The following is a 14812-nucleotide window of genomic DNA, read 5'->3' as shown; positions in this document are numbered from 1 at the left end:
TATTTTTGCCAATTCTTCTCTTAAATTTTCAAGAGGGTGACTTGCGCCCAAGTAGGGTTTGAGTCTGAGTCGCGACGTTGTCCTCGCTCTTGTGCTGTGGGATGCTCTGTTCCTTGTTTTGCTGCCCACAGAAAGGATGCGGGTACCACCTGGACCTTTTCATGGTGGCCGTGATGCTCGGGGTGTGCTCCGTGATGGGGCTGCCCTGGTTTGTGGCTGCGACTGTCCTGTCCATCACCCACGTCAATAGCCTCAAAGTGGAGTCTGGCTGCTCAGCTCCAGGAGAACAACCCAAGTTTCTGGGGATACGAGAGCAGAGAGTCACCGGCTTGATGATCTTTGTGCTCATGGGCTGCTCTGTCTTCTTCACTTCGGTGTTAAAGGTAAGAGGAAAATGCAAAACGCCCAACAAGCGTGAACTTTTTGGAGGTTATACAAAAAACATCCCCTCCATCCAGGCCTGAGTAGGTGTGGAGCAGAGGAGGAGGCAATCCCAAACCTTGAGGCTTGGCCCACGGTGGGAAGCAGCCTCAGTTACCCTTTCCAGCCCTTCACACCCCAGTTTGGTGTCCTCGAGACAAGCGAGCAGGACAACTGCTTTAATTCCCAGGTGTCTCTCAGGCCCACCTGTGTTTATGGGTTCCGATGAAGCGGATTCAGACCAGTACACTGCTCTCTTTCAAGCAGGCAGCACCTTATGGGATGCAATTTGCTCCCCCAAATGCCTCCCAACAGCCTTTCCCAGTAGCTAAACACACCAAAATCATCCCCGTGGGCTTCCTTGTGTGTTCCTCCCTGTTACGGTTTGAGAGACCCATAACAATTTGTTGTCATTTAGACAATCATTCTATCACCCGATGACCCCTCCCCACCTGGGAAAGGGAAATTGGGAAAAACAAGAAAACCCGAGAGCTGAAGTATAAACAGATTTAATAGAATAAGATTAGATAATTAACATTAACAGCACTAAAGAACTGATATTGATCCCGACACCAATACAGAATATGCAAAGATTATACTCAGCCAATTCTATCAGTAGGAAGCTGTGCACTCCCAGCAGTGGACAGCAAATGTCGGACACTGCGAGTGCTACGGCTTCAGGAGGAAGGGAAGGCCTCAGGGCTCCGGCACCAGGGCACGAAGTTCTCAGGATGGCAGCCATCAAGGGAGAGAGAGAACTTCGCAGCAAACTTTCTAATTTATAATGAGTGTGATGTTGATGGTATGAAATAATCCTGTTGGCCAGCTTGGGTCAAGTGCCCGGGTCTCGCTCCTCCTCATCCCTGCACCTGGCTAGCTCGAAAACACTGAGACCTTGAGACCCACACACCACAGCTGGCTGTAAAGTAAATATTTTCACAAATTCAGACACTGGAGTCTTCTAAAAAAGCGAAGATTTTCCCAAGCATTAGAAGAGAAATTAGTCCTGTGTCTCTCAAACCAGGACACTCCCACAAAGTCACCTCAGCTCTAGGCTAAAAGGAGGCACTTCGCTTTTGGGTGTTGCCGCAAGAATGTGTAGAAATGTTCTTCTGCCGTCACAGAACGTGGTGTACAGTAGCATGGGTGAAATGGTCTATTTTCCTCCAACCTTTCAGGAAAATAGGATTATTCTAATGAAACGTAACTCAGAAGCTCAGCCTAAAGCAGAGCATTCACTCACTCACTCGCACGCACAAAACCTCTACGGGTTAAGAGGTGACACATCTCCAACCCTGTGGAAACTGGAAAGTTTTAGGCAATTTTAGGCAGTGCCTCTAGAAGAAAGCACTAATACTGAAAAAGCAATTAAAAAATAAATTATTGCATTCTTTTTTTTTTTAATTTCCCAGTTTATACCCATGCCTGTGCTTTACGGTGTCTTTCTCTACATGGGCGTGTCATCGCTCAGAGGGATTCAGGTACGGACTCTTACAGCGTGCAGCTCCCTGCTGTGTCATCTCCAGAGAAGCAGGAAAAAAGCAGTGGGGTGGGAGAAAACCTCCCCAAAAGCAGGCAGTGAAAGTATTTTGTATAAGGAAAAGATTGGTGGGGGCACAGGAGGTACGTAGGGTGGGAGGACCAGGCAAGTTCAGCGCACTCTGCGTCACGGTTTGGGACAGGGCAGTGTTTGGTGTGGTGAAAATGGGGGAATTCAGTGCAAAGCGAAGGCGATTTCTACTGCCGGTGGGAATCCTCGCTGGGGGATTCAGTGGGCTGAGAAATGCCAAATAACAAACAGAAGAATAGAATATATTAAAAATATATTTTTATAGAAGAACAGGGAGGGGGGGTGAGATGATCTGAGGAGGACCTGGGGGTGCGGACTGATGAGAAGCTCACCGTGAGCCGGCAATGCACGATCGCAGCCCAGAAGGCCGACCACATCCTGGGCTGCATCAGCAGTGTGGCCGGCAGGGCGAGGGGGGATTGTGCCCTCTGCTGTGCTCTGCTCTGGGGAGACCCCCTGCAGTGCTGCCTCCAGCTCGGGGGCCGCAGCACAGGAGAGCCATGGACCTGGTGGAGCGGGGCCAGAGGAGGCCCCGGAGATGCTGGGAGGGCTGGAGCCCCTCTGCTGGGAGGACAGGCTGGGAGAGTTGGGGGTGTTCAGCCTGGAGAAGAGAAGGCTCCGGGGAGTCCAGTGCCTAAAGGGGCTCCAGGAGAGTTGGGGAGGGACTCTGGATGAGGGAGGGGAGCGATGGGACGAGGGTGTATGGTTTGACACTGACAGAGGGCAGATTGAGATGAGATATCAGGGAGAAATTTTTCACTCTGAGGGTGGTGAGGCACCAGCGCAGGTTGCCCTGAGAATCTGTGGCTGCCCCATCCCTGGAGGTGTTCAAGGCCAGGTTGGACGGGGCTTGGAGCAACCTGGGCTGGTGGGAGGTGTCCCTGCCCAGGGCAGGGGGTGGGACTGGCTGGTCTTCGAGGTCCCTTCCAACCTAAACCCTTCTGTGATTCTATAATAGAAGGATGTGGAATAATTGCAATTTGGTGGGCAGCTCTCATGGACACACTGGTTTATAGATGGAGCAAAGGGAAAACGGGTGCTGCTCCCAGGAGGAACAAAGTGGGATCCAGGATTTCTCACTGCACGCGAGATCCTGAAAACTCCTTCCATGTCCCAACAGGGCCGGAAACTTTCCGCAGCCCCAAGGGGTAACTTTTCCGCTTTTATTTTGCAGTTCTTTGACCGCTTGAAGCTCTTTTGGATGCCGGCAAAACACCAGCCGGATTTCATCTACCTGCGGCACGTTCCCTTGCGGAAGGTGCATTTCTTCACCTTGATCCAGCTCATCTGCCTCGTCCTGCTCTGGGCCATCAAGGTGTCCCGTGCTGCCATCATCTTTCCCATGATGGTAAGAGCCGGTGCTGCTCAGCAGCGGGACGTTTGCAGCGTCGGAGTGAGACGTAGCATCATCTCAGACCTCACCCCCTCTTCCTTCTTATTTTGTGAAGGTTTTGGCTCTCGTGTTTGTCCGGAAAGTGATGGACTTCTGCTTCTCAAAGCGGGAGCTCAGCTTTTTGGATGACCTTATGCCAGAAAGCAGGAAGAAGTTGTCCGATGCCAAAAATGAAGCCAAAGAAGAAGAGGTGATGCTTGCTGGGTGCTCGGGGCTGGATGTCTCCCTCGGGCTCTGAGATTGCCTCTTTCTGTCAGAGCTTCTCTTGAAATGTTGGGGGAAGATCCGAACTCAATAGAAATAGATCCTGACAGCCTGGATCCCGCATCATAACCTTGTTTTTAAATTAGCAGTGAGCTTAACACTTGAATAGCGGTATAATTTTTAAAGGTGCCATTTATAATAAACATTATCATTATGATGGAAAGATTTGCTCATAAGGGTGGTTTTGACCCCCCCCAAAATGTTTGGAGTGAAAGGTCTTTCCCCGGCTGCGCTAACAGAAGGTCAGAAGGAGAGGGCAGCACGTGGGCTTTGCTGGGTGTTTAGTTTATCTCCACTTCGATCATAGACAGACAACTTTGATTTGTCCCTTTTTATGTCAGGAGTCCCAGGAGATGATGGAAGCTGCTGCTGCAAACTCCGTTCGGCTGCAGCTGGGCAAGACCAGCAGCGCGGATATCCCAAAGCCAAGCAGCGACAGGTAAAGCCCCACCAAGCAGCAGGACCCCCGGCAAGATTAGCCTGAAGGGGGTTGGCAGAATTTTCTCCACGTTTATCTTTGCTGAGCATCCCAGCGCCATGCACTCAGCTTGGTGGGAAGAGCAAATTTATGGGCAGGGCGGGCGGCAGAGCGCTGGCACAGCTGCCCAGAGAGGTGGGGGAGTCTCCCACTCGGGAGCCATTCCAAACCCGCCTGGAGGTGTCCTGTGCCACTGCTGTAGGTGCCCCTGCTCTGACAGGCGTGGGACTGGGGGAGCTCCAGAGGGCCCTTCCAGCCCTGACCAGTCTGGGATTCTGTGCAGAGCCTTTGCACAGAGCTGTAGCTCTGCGGCTCTCCGGCTCGCCTTCCAAACCTCCTCCTCCCGCCCAACCCGCTGTGCTTATGCGCAGCTTTGGTTCTCCTCCCCCCCGTTCCTCTTGCTGGTGCTGATGCGCTGGGTGGCGTCAGTTCCCACAGTCACAGATTGCTGTCTCAAATATTTATTGCAGGACTGATCCTTCGGAGATTAATATCTCGGATGAGATATCAAAAACACCCGTGTGGAAGGCTCTCACTATGAGCACGGAAACAGTCTGAATTTGGGGAGGAAAGAGGTAAAGGATCGCGTGGGAACGTGGCCGTGCTCCTTTGCGAGCGGTGGCACGTGCCTACGGCTTTTTGTATTTTTTTGCTGGCAATGCCGCGCAAGCGGCGAGGGCTGCGGCACACGAACCAGCTCCTCTCTGCCGGCGCGGTCCCACGAGCGGGGCAACAGCCCCACTGATGACGCTCTCCCTCCTTTTCTCTCTCCTCCCTCCCCCCCGACTCCAGTTTTCATGTGTAGGAATCTTGACTTTGAAGGAGAGGCGTGAGAATGTGACTCGGGGATGTGCCCACGCAGACATGGGCAGAAACCGCTTTTATTTTGTTTTCCAGTTGGCGGATTCCCCTTTAAGCCACGGCGATGGTTTCAGCTGTCCTTGGTGTGCTTCAGGCATTCCCTCTCTCCAGAGCAGCAAACTGAGGTGCACATGACAGTCAGTGGGAGTTCGGTGGTGTTCCGCCTCGCGTGTTCGTGTGTGGGTTGTTGCCGTTTTGTAGCGGTAGAGGGACTGCTGCCGCTTCATCGTTCAGTGCTATTTTTTTAATATCTCACTCCTCCTCTTCTGTTTCTCTTTTTTTTTTTGTTCCCCCAAAATAAACTCTGAATGTTTCTGTTGTATGTGACGCATTCTCCACTTTCTTCTTCATCGCGACCAGGTTCTCGGGTCTGGTTTGGGGTCCTGCCTTCAGTTCACCCTCCTGTCTCTCCCTGGCAGGAGAGGGATGCCCTCTGTGGCGGGGCAGCGCGGAGTGCCCGAGCGGTTGGGCCGAGGCGAAGGAAAAGCATTTGCTCCCTGCGCTCCAGTTTTACATTGGAGTTTTTTCGGAATTTTTGTTTGTTTGTTTGTTTGTTTTTATTATAATTATTTTTCTTCCTTCGGCTCTGCCGTCAGCCTGGCAGCTGCAAAAGGCAGAAACGGCGCCTTCTCCTCCCCCGGCTGTTAAATTAATATAAGGCAGCGCTTCAGATCAAACCCCTCCAATCCGCCGGGTGGTGGCGGGAGCGGCCAGGCGAGACCTGGGGCTCTGTGTCCCCGGGCGGCCCCTCCGCTGTCCCTCCGCTTTCCTTCCTTTTCCCTCCCTGGCTCTCTCTCTGTGGTGTTTTTTCCTCCTCCCCTCTCCTCACAAAGCCGCGTCTCTCTCCAGGGTGGGATGAGCCCGGAGGCAAGTGGGAAGGTGCCTTTTCCTCCTCCTTTTTCCTGCCCCTTTGCAGGAAGAAGCTGTTGAGCAGAGATGGTTCTCGTGCTCTCTTCCCGTCTCGGGGGGGTCGTTGGGCTGCGGTGTGGGGCCGCGGAGCCCGGGAGGAGAGGACAACCCCGAAGAAAAGGTCCCCTTGCTGCCCTCCACCAGCAGCGGTGGGATGGGTGCAGGGACCCTCCTGCCATCGGCTTATCCCGTCCCCTGCGGGAGCCTTTTTCTGCAGCAAACCGACCCAAAGCGACAACGGCACGTTGGTGCTTCTTGCTAAATGGGGAGGGGGGAGAAAAACAAATCATCTATCAGTTTGCTCTGTAAGGATGGAAGCGGCGCATCCCCAAACAGGGCCAAAATCAGGCGGCTTTTACGGGATGGGGTTTTGCAAAGCGGCTGGTGCCAGTGCCCCACGGTGACGGTCGGAGGGGGAAGAAACTGGTTGAGCCCTTAAAAAGAGGAAAAGAAAAAGGCTCGGAGGAAGGGAAAGGTGCAGCACCGGGTTTCCTTGCTGCTGTTCCTCCGGGATGCCCGTGCGCGTCCCCTCCACGCTGCCCGCCGGGCAGGACCGTGCTCGCTGCTCCGGCTCTGCCTCCCCGGAGGGGAAAGGTCCCAGAGCAGGAGAGTCCCCGTCTCTCCCCCCTTCCCAAAAGAAACTTTAATTTAATCGTTACGCTGGTGACCCACTGTGGCTGTGGGGCTGTGGTACCAGCCCTGTTGCTGCCCTGCCCTTAAAATGGAATTATACACTTCTAAAACGGAATTATACACTTCGAATATAGGACAATTTGGTTTTTTTCTTCCATTTTGTTTTCCTCCCTGTAAAAGGAGGGAGCGGGGCTGAGCTTCACTCCCTCCTGGCCGGGACCGGGGCCAGAGCCTGGGATGGTTTTCAGCACGTGCCGGGCATCACTCCGGCAGAGACAGAAAGGAAGAAAATCACCCTGGAGGGAAAACGCGGACGGTTTTGGGGCAGAGCGGGCTGAGTCCGGCTCTACATCTCCCCCCTCCCCAGGGGCCACAAAACCTTGGCGGCTGCCTCCAAAATTCCTTATTTAAAAAGCAAAGCAGATTTCCCCGGCGCGGCCCTCTTCTGCATTCGAAGCTCGGGGGTTTTTGCTGCTTACAGGGTAAGATCTTTTATTTATTTATGTATTTATGTATTTAATTAAATGAAAGCTGAGGTCTTGGTTAACAACGTGACTCTGAGCCACCTAAAAGGCGGCTGTAACCCCCCGGGCTGACTGTGGGACACAGTGCTGCGCCTGTCCCCCCCTTCGTGCCCCGTGATCCCACAGCCGGTTCCGTATTTTGGGAGGATTTAATATTTCCCTGTGCAGAGGAGAATTTTACGGGGAGGAGTCGGGAGGAAAAATCCCTCTCAAAGCTGCTGCTGGAGTCGCTTTAGGAATCAAAAGAGATATCCCTGCAGTGACCCGCAATGCTTTAGTTGGCAGCAAAGCCCCTTCCCAGCGAGGCGGGACGGGGGCTGCTGTGCGCTTCGGTGCCTTCAAACAGCTCCTCACGTCCCCCGGGGGCCCCTCAAAAGAAGTTTCCTAAAATGATGCGCATAATAGAGATCCTTAAGCGGGGTGGGGGGTGGTAATGTAAAAAGGTAATAAAAAAGGGTGTTTTTTTTTTTTAATTATTTTAATTCCCCCTCCTCCCCCCCCTCCCCCCCCAGTGCACTACATGTCGAAATACAGCAATTCTTTTTGTTGCGCAGATGCTGAAATATATTTTTTTTTTATTGTAAGAGATGACCTAGTTTGGAAAGGCTCCGTGTTGTAAATAAAACTGGGGGTGGGGGAATCCCCCAAGCGAATCTGTGTTAGTTATCACTTTGAATCTTTGTGTGGTTTTGTGTTTGGTTTTAGTTTTTTTGTTTCATTGGGTTTTTTTAATTTATTTTGGGTTCATTCTGTGGAACACAAATGACACAAATCCCTGTTGCTGTCACGTGGGTCCCGTCGGTGGAGCGTCACTGTGGACTGAGGGGTTCCCCCCGCCGGAGCCGGGACTGTCGGCCCTTTTTCTCTTGTTGCCCATTGAACGTTATGGGAAAAATAATGGAATAAACCTCTCGTTTGTCTCACTGTGCCGCTGCCTTGTCTTTGGGAGGGCGGGGAGGAGGCGGAGGGGGCTGCGAAGCTTTTTGGGGGGGGGCTGGAGGGGACGGGGGAGTGGGCAGCACTGATTTTTGGGGGAAAGCCCATTTGCCTGGGGGTGGGGAACCAGCTGACTGGGGAAAGGGCTGAAATTAGCGGGTCTGGGGTTTGAAAAATTTAATGACTTAACTATGTTTTGGTTTTTAAATTTTGTGTTTGTTTTTTTTTTTTAATTTGGGTTATTTGGGGGTTTAAATTTTGTTGTTTACTTTAATTTGGGGTTTTAAATTTTTTAATTTTTTTTTTTATATAATTTTGGTTGTTTCTCTGTGCAAGTAATTGCAATGAGCTCTGTGCTGCAGGAGGGAGGGGACAGCAGTGTCACACGTGTCCCCTCTGCCAGACCGTGGGGTGCTCAGGGAGCTCAGAAAGGGGACTGGGGGGAGGGAGGGGCTGGCGCACAACAGAAATTGAGCATTTCTTCCTCCCTACATTCTTGGGGGTATATTTTTGCCCATCTGCAATAGTTAATTAGCATTACATTAAATCCAAAGAGATTCTAGTTATCTTTCATATAGTATTTTTTTTATTCATTTCTTTCAACCCCCCCTCTGGCACAGGTCTGTGGGGTCAGGCAGGCGCATCCCCAGTGCCCTTTTACCTAAAACTTGAGGAATTGAGTGAAAAAAGAGGGCACCTGAGCCAAGCCAGGGGTCAGAGCCTGGAAATCCCGGGGGACCAGCGGCGTGCTCGGTGGTGTTGGAGACGTCAGAAACCTGCTGCCGGATTTAGGGAAGGTTTTATTACGATTTAGGGAAAGCTGCAGGATCCGCGGTGCTGTGGGAGCAGTTACAGAGAAAACTGAGCCAGAGAAATCGAGGTTTGAAGGGGCGGTCGAGCCGCGGGGGCACTTACCTTCTGCGAAGACAGCCGTTCCCCTAAAAGCAAGATCCTCTTTTCCTCCTTCGAGCTGGTTGTGGCTGAACTCTTCTCCTCACCGGTGCCTTTAAGCTGGTTAGCAGGATGCTAAAAGCTGACGGGTAGGTCACCGCTACTCCTGGTTTTAGTCGGATGGGTCGTTATGAATCATTACAGCATTTTTTAAGTGGGGCTGTTGCAAAAAATACAGTTGTTGCAGTATTTCCCACCTTACGCCTTCAGCGAGGGGCTGGTTTGGTGGTTGGGGGGGGTGGGGGGTGGGGGGGGGTAGGGGGTGGGTGGTGGTGGTGGTTCTCTTTTCTATTTTTTTCCACTCTTTGGACCAAAAGGAGTGACCTGTGGGTTTCCTCCTTTCAGGTGAGATGGCCCCGTGGTGCCACAGCCCATCTCGCAGGGAGGAATGATTTCTCTGCCCATGGGGCCGCCCTTTCCAACACCTTTGGTTTGAGTTGAAAAAGTTAAGATACAAAAAAGAGGAAAAATGTAAAAGCCTTTGGGTACCCAAGCACCGGCTGCTGCTTTCCGCTGAGTGAAACTCGGGTGGGAGCTCATCAGCTGGACAGACACCATCATAGACTCACGGAACGGTTTGGGCTGGAAGGGACCTTGAAGATCATCGAGTTCCACCCCCCTGCCATGGGCAGGGACACCTCCCACTAGACCCAAGCCTGGTTTCATCCCCCAAGGTCAGATCTGAAACTGGGGCCGTTCCCCACCAAGTGTCAAGGACCGGCGCAGGAAGTGCAATTCCGGGGGCTCTGGTGGATTAAAGGAGCTGCTTCGGACCCTCAAGATACCCTAAAAAAAACAGAACAGGGGCAGAATCCACCCAGTGTGAAGGAGTTACAGCAAGTTCTAGGAACTTTAAGCTGTTGGCGTAAACACTCCCCTGGCTTTTCCATCATTGCTCGCCCCTTGATAATTTGCTCAGGAAGGGAAAATCCTGGGAATGGACTGACCAACATACCAATGCCTTGGAATTGCTAATAAAAGAGCTGAGGTTATTCCAACAACTTGGTCCTATACATCCAACTGACCCTGTCCATGTAGAATGGGGGTTCAGTGAACGTGGTTCTCACTGCACTTTGGCAGAAGGGACCCACACACCTCCACTCCCCACACCGCCAACCCTCCCCCTCCCCCAACGCTCCAAAAAGCAGCATTCCTTAGTGCAGACTCCTTAAGCTGACTCCACAGCTACAGCTCCCCGTGGGCTCTGGGGGAGACAAGGGGGCCCCGGGGGTCTCCGTGGGCTTTAAGGGGGTCCCAGGGCTGCCCATGGGCAGAGAGAGGGGTAGGAGAAGAAAAAAGGAGAAGAGAAGAGAAGAGAAGAGAAGAGAAGAGAAGAGAAGAGAAGAGAAGAGAAGAGAAGAGAAGAGAAGAGAAGAGAAGAGAAGAGAAGAGAAGAGGTGGGTCGAGGGGGGAGGGGAGAATGGTGGGGGGAAGGGTTGGGGGTGTGGGAGTGAGCGTGTGAGGGGGGAGTGAGGGGAATGGGTGTTTGTGAGGGGGGAATGGGTTTTCGTGAGCGGGAGAGGCGAAGGAGAGGAGGTTTGCAGGGCTGTGAGGTGTCTGTGAGAGAGGAGGCCCCGGAGGGAGGTGAGTGGAAAGGGCTGTGTGTGGAAAGAAAAGCTTTAAGGACAGGCTGGGCTGGGGAAAGGCGGTGGGCCCCGAGGGAGGGCTTGGGGAGCGGGGCTAGAAGCGTGGGTTTGGGGCAAAACTCTGGGAAAGAAACTGCAGGACAGGGCCAATCTGAGTATACAGTTTTTGCGAAGCTTCAAGCAAAGGGTGACCAAAGGTGCCTCTTGTCCTTTTGTGGGCTGGTTCTGTCTAAGTTATTCATGCGAGTGGATTTTTTCCACGTGGGATGGGAACTTTCGCTTCCCGGGATAGCTGATGCCCCTGGATAACCACTGCCCGCGAAGCACTGCGAAACCCCGTGTTCAAAAATGAGAACAAAGGCCGGGTTTTGCCTCTCAGAAGGATCTCTAAGCACCGTCTCCACGTAATTTTCAGTACCTTTCTGGTTGTTTTCTTTCCCCCCACCCCCGTGATGTCCGTCGGGGGGGCTGGCGGAGCTCTGCAGGCGGATGTGGGGCTCATTTTGGTGAGGGCTGAGCTGATTTCAGGGAGTCCCGGCTCATTTTGCGGAGGATTGGGCTGGTTTAGGGGGGTCCCGGCGCATTTTGGGGGAGGGCTGCGCTGGTTTCGGCCTCGCAGTGCCCGGGGCGGAAAGAAGCGGTGGTGCGGGGCTGAGGGGGCCTCGTCCTCCTCGGCGCGGCCCCGCCCCTCTCGTCCGCCGTTGCCGCGGCGACGTTGGGGGGCGTGGCCCGGATCTGCCCCTCAGCGCATGCGCGGTTGGGCGGACGCGAAGGAGAACGTTTCCGTTGTGCGGCGGTGGTCGGGAGCTGCGGCGTTCGGTACCGGGAGAGATGGGGGGACCGGGGACGAGGGGGGTGGGGGTGGGGGTGGGGGTAGGGGTAGGGGTAGGGGTAGGGGTAGGGGTGGCGTGGCGTGGCGTGGCGTGGCGTGGCGTGGCGGCGGCAGCAGCTGCAGGAGCGGTGCGGAGGTCTCCGGGGCCAGTTGGGGGGGTTTGTGGGGTGGCAGGACCGGGTTGGGGGGCTCGGGGGGCGGTCTAGACTTGTTTGGAGGGGGCAGAGCCGAGTGGGGGGTCCCCGGGGGGAACAGGGCCGATTCAGGCTCCCCCGTCCCCCGCTGCCCCCCCTCACCCCCCGCTCGCTCCCCGCAGGTGGCGGCAGCCCCGGCCGCAGCGCAGGGTGCCCGGGGCCGGCCTGGCCGGGCGCTTGGCTCCGCTCTGGGCTCCGCTCTCAGCCCCCCCCGGCAGGTCAGCCCGGCCGTGCCCCCTTCGCCCGCCTCCAGCCCACGGCCGAGCCCCCCCAGGTACCCCCGAGATGGGTCGGGGGGTGTCAGCGCTGGGCCCCCTGAAGCGGGGGTGGGTGGTGGGCACGGGCATTGCTGGGAGCCCGTGGGCAGCCCTGGGACCCCCTTAAAGCCCACGGAGAGCCCCGGGGCCGCCTTTTCTCCCCCAGAGCCGACGGGGAGCCGTAGCTGTGGAGTCAGTTTAAGGAGTCTGCCCTAAGGAATGCCGCTTTTTGGAGCGTTGGGGGAGGGGGAGGGTTGTCGGTGTGGGGAGTGGAGATGTGTGGGAGGAGTCCCGTGTCTTTGGGGAGGTTTGGGGGTGTTGAGCAGATTTGGGGGAGTGGGGGAGGGGTCCCCTCCTTTGGAGCTCCCTGGTTCTTTTCTTCCAAACTGTGGGAGGCAGCGGGCGAAGGGGGAAGGCAATAGAGTGGGTTGCTGTATTTCAGTCCTTGGTTGAGAGTCAGCGACTCTGCTCCCTTGCTGCTCAGCAGACTATTAGCTCCGTGGGGCTGTTTCTTCAGGCAGGCTACGACGGAAGAGTTGTTAGCAGTGACATCTCCTGGGAACGTACTGCCTGACGTTGGATAGACCTGGCACCACGCAGCAGCTCAGAGCCCCACAGCGTATGCTTCCACACTCAGTTCCGTCCCCTACCTGGGAACCCGCTCTTTCTCGGTCCCTGCTGGCAGCTCCTGTGGAGGCTCTTGGCCGAGGATTGGCCCCGGTTTCCCCACTGCCCCACCAGCAGCCATGGGAGAGCGGGGTTGTCCTGAGTGTGTGAGCACCACTGGCTCTGTTGCTGCACTGGGCCAGGGCTCCAGGAAGTGGTAGAGGGAGCTCTGGGAAGAGGAGCTGCTCCTCAACAGGCTGCTGCAGTCCTCCGAGTTGGCCAGCGAGCACAGGCTGCAGGGGCTCTTGCGGTGGCCCTTGAGGGGCCCAGGAGCCCGGGGGGTTCCCTGGACCAGAAGGAGCTGTCCCCACTGATAGGACCTATAGGCGGCAGAGGAGGGCAGGGGGACGTGGGGGCTTGGGGGGGACAGGGGGTAGAGAGAGGCATCACTGCTCAGATGGTATATGGTTGGCAGGGAGCCCAGTGGGTCCTGCGGGGCCCGTTGCTGCCTCCTCGGTTGCCCTGCAGAGGAGGAGAGAGAAGAGACCTGCTGCACCCCGTCTCCTCCGTCGGGGCTCGCGGGCAGCACCCCCTCCTCAGCAGGCGGGCAGGGCTGCCCAGCACAGGCAGGAAGGGCACAGGAACTGGGGGTCTCCCCCACACTCCCTGCTTCTCCTGCGTCGACTTGAGCTCTGATCCTTCATCCACTAGCCGGGAAGCTGCTGAGGGAGGGGAAGGAGTGAGCAGCCAGCAGCCCCCGGCTCAGGGCTGCCGTGGGGTGTGGGCTGTTTGCATGGTGCTCGGTGCCAGGGCCACTCACCGCTCTGCTCCTGCGGGCAGGCTCTCGCGTCCGTCATCCCTTGCTTTGGCTTCTTCCAGTCCCTCTGCAGGACCCCGGGAGCTGGGTGAGTGGGAGCAGCTCCCAGCCCCGCGCCGCATCCCCCCACCCCTCCCCACGCTGTGGCACAGTGCGGTGCAGCAGTCGCCTACCTGGAGCCGCTTGGTCCGTAGCACAGAAGAGACCGCGCTGAGCCCCATCAAAAGCATCACGAGCGGAGCCAGGTGAGCCGCGGGGGGGACATTGGAGTCCCTCCTGGCAGCAGCTTCGGTGCAGCCGCGCAACCCTGCGGTGCCCCCCATGGGAAATGTTAAAGAAATAAAATGTTGGTCTCTATCCCTGGTGCTGTGGTTCCTCCTCCCATCCCGCGGCTGGGGCTGTGCCCCCCTCAGTGCCCGACCCAGTGGGACAGGCTGGCACTGCTGGCACCCACCAACCTGGGGGGGTGGGGGTGTCGGGGGAGCTGGGTGGGCTGGAGAAAGGGAGGAAGCACCTCTTGAAACCAGCTCGGCCCTCTCCAGCCACAAAACCCTCCCCAGAGGCACCAGAGGGGACCCCCAGATCCTTGAAGGGCTGCCCCAGACTCCCTCTGGCCTGCAAGAGTCCCCCCCAGGACCCCATAAGGGCCACCCAGGACTCCTTACAGACACCCCAGTGGCGTCCCAAATCTGGGTTCTTTACCTGCTGGGCAAGCCAGTAACACACTGTGTGGGAGCAGCCAGCCAAGCCGGTTTCAGAGCACAAGAGGTGAGAGGCAGGGAGCTGCCATCCCACTCAGCTCCATCTCCGCCGTGCCTTGGCTGTGCAGAGAGAACTTGGGGGGAGCTGCAAAACAGCTCAGCCCGGGCTTATCTCCAGATGGCACAGAACAACCAAAACCAAATGGCCCTTAACAAACAAAATGCCCCGAGTCCCATCCCACCACTCTGCCCGTGACGTTGAGCGCCGGACATCACAAATTGGCAACAGAGACTTCGCTATCGCCCCACCAGAGGGAAATATCCCAGACAGTGTAATCCACTCGGGCATAATCCTGCACCCTCACCGAGTCAGGAAATATAAACCGCAGGGTCTGGGGAGACAAATGGGGAATCCTCTAAGGATACAGCTGGCCCCTAGGAGATCCGCCCCCCCATCCAGGACGCTGTACAGGGTAACTTCCCAGGGATGGAGCGACCTCACCTGAGAGAGAGAGGGTAAGTGACTAAGAAACATCCGTACGGTATAGGGCATGCGATTGAGTTTGTGACTGGTGCACTCTTTTATGGTATTAATATCTAGCGCCCTTGTGGTTTGTGTTGCTACTTGTCGGGGGCATTTGTAGCTCGCAATAGTGGATCCCGCTAATTGCTTTTAAACCGCAATAGTGTAATCGCCATCGCACACACAGAACTTGCAATAGTGACATATTGGGCCCGTGAGTGAAGTCCAAAGAAATTGTTAATTTGAACCTCTCAGTGAAGCCCTTTTTCCCGTTTCGTCACACTCCCCGAGCCACTGGGTAAAGGAACACGCAAAAAACCACCACCACCCCAAAAAAAAACCACACCACATCCCCCA

General features: G+C 55.5%; 1 protein-coding gene across 1 annotated transcript in view; it reads left to right on the top strand.

Annotated features, from left to right (window-relative positions):
• The window catches only part of LOC309684473 (electroneutral sodium bicarbonate exchanger 1-like), a gene marked incomplete at both ends in the record, with an annotated part of 79253 nt that extends 75632 nt beyond the window's left edge, over positions 1-3621 (top strand). Inside the window, 4 exons of the mRNA XM_082500377.1 lie at positions 132-383; positions 1833-1901; positions 3165-3338; positions 3439-3621. Coding sequence (XP_082356503.1) covers positions 132-383; positions 1833-1901; positions 3165-3338; positions 3439-3621 — 678 coding nt within the window. The remainder of the gene's footprint in view (positions 1-131; positions 384-1832; positions 1902-3164; positions 3339-3438) is intronic.
• Between the last annotated feature and the right edge of the window lie 11191 nt (positions 3622-14812).

The sequence above is a fragment of the Vanellus vanellus genome, assembly GCF_965231255.1.
Source record: "Vanellus vanellus genome assembly, contig: HAP1_SCAFFOLD_97, whole genome shotgun sequence".
In the NCBI taxonomy this organism is placed as follows: domain Eukaryota; kingdom Metazoa; phylum Chordata; class Aves; order Charadriiformes; family Charadriidae; genus Vanellus; species Vanellus vanellus.
Note: the sequence above shows the minus strand (reverse complement) of the source record. Positions and strands in the feature narration are given on the sequence as shown.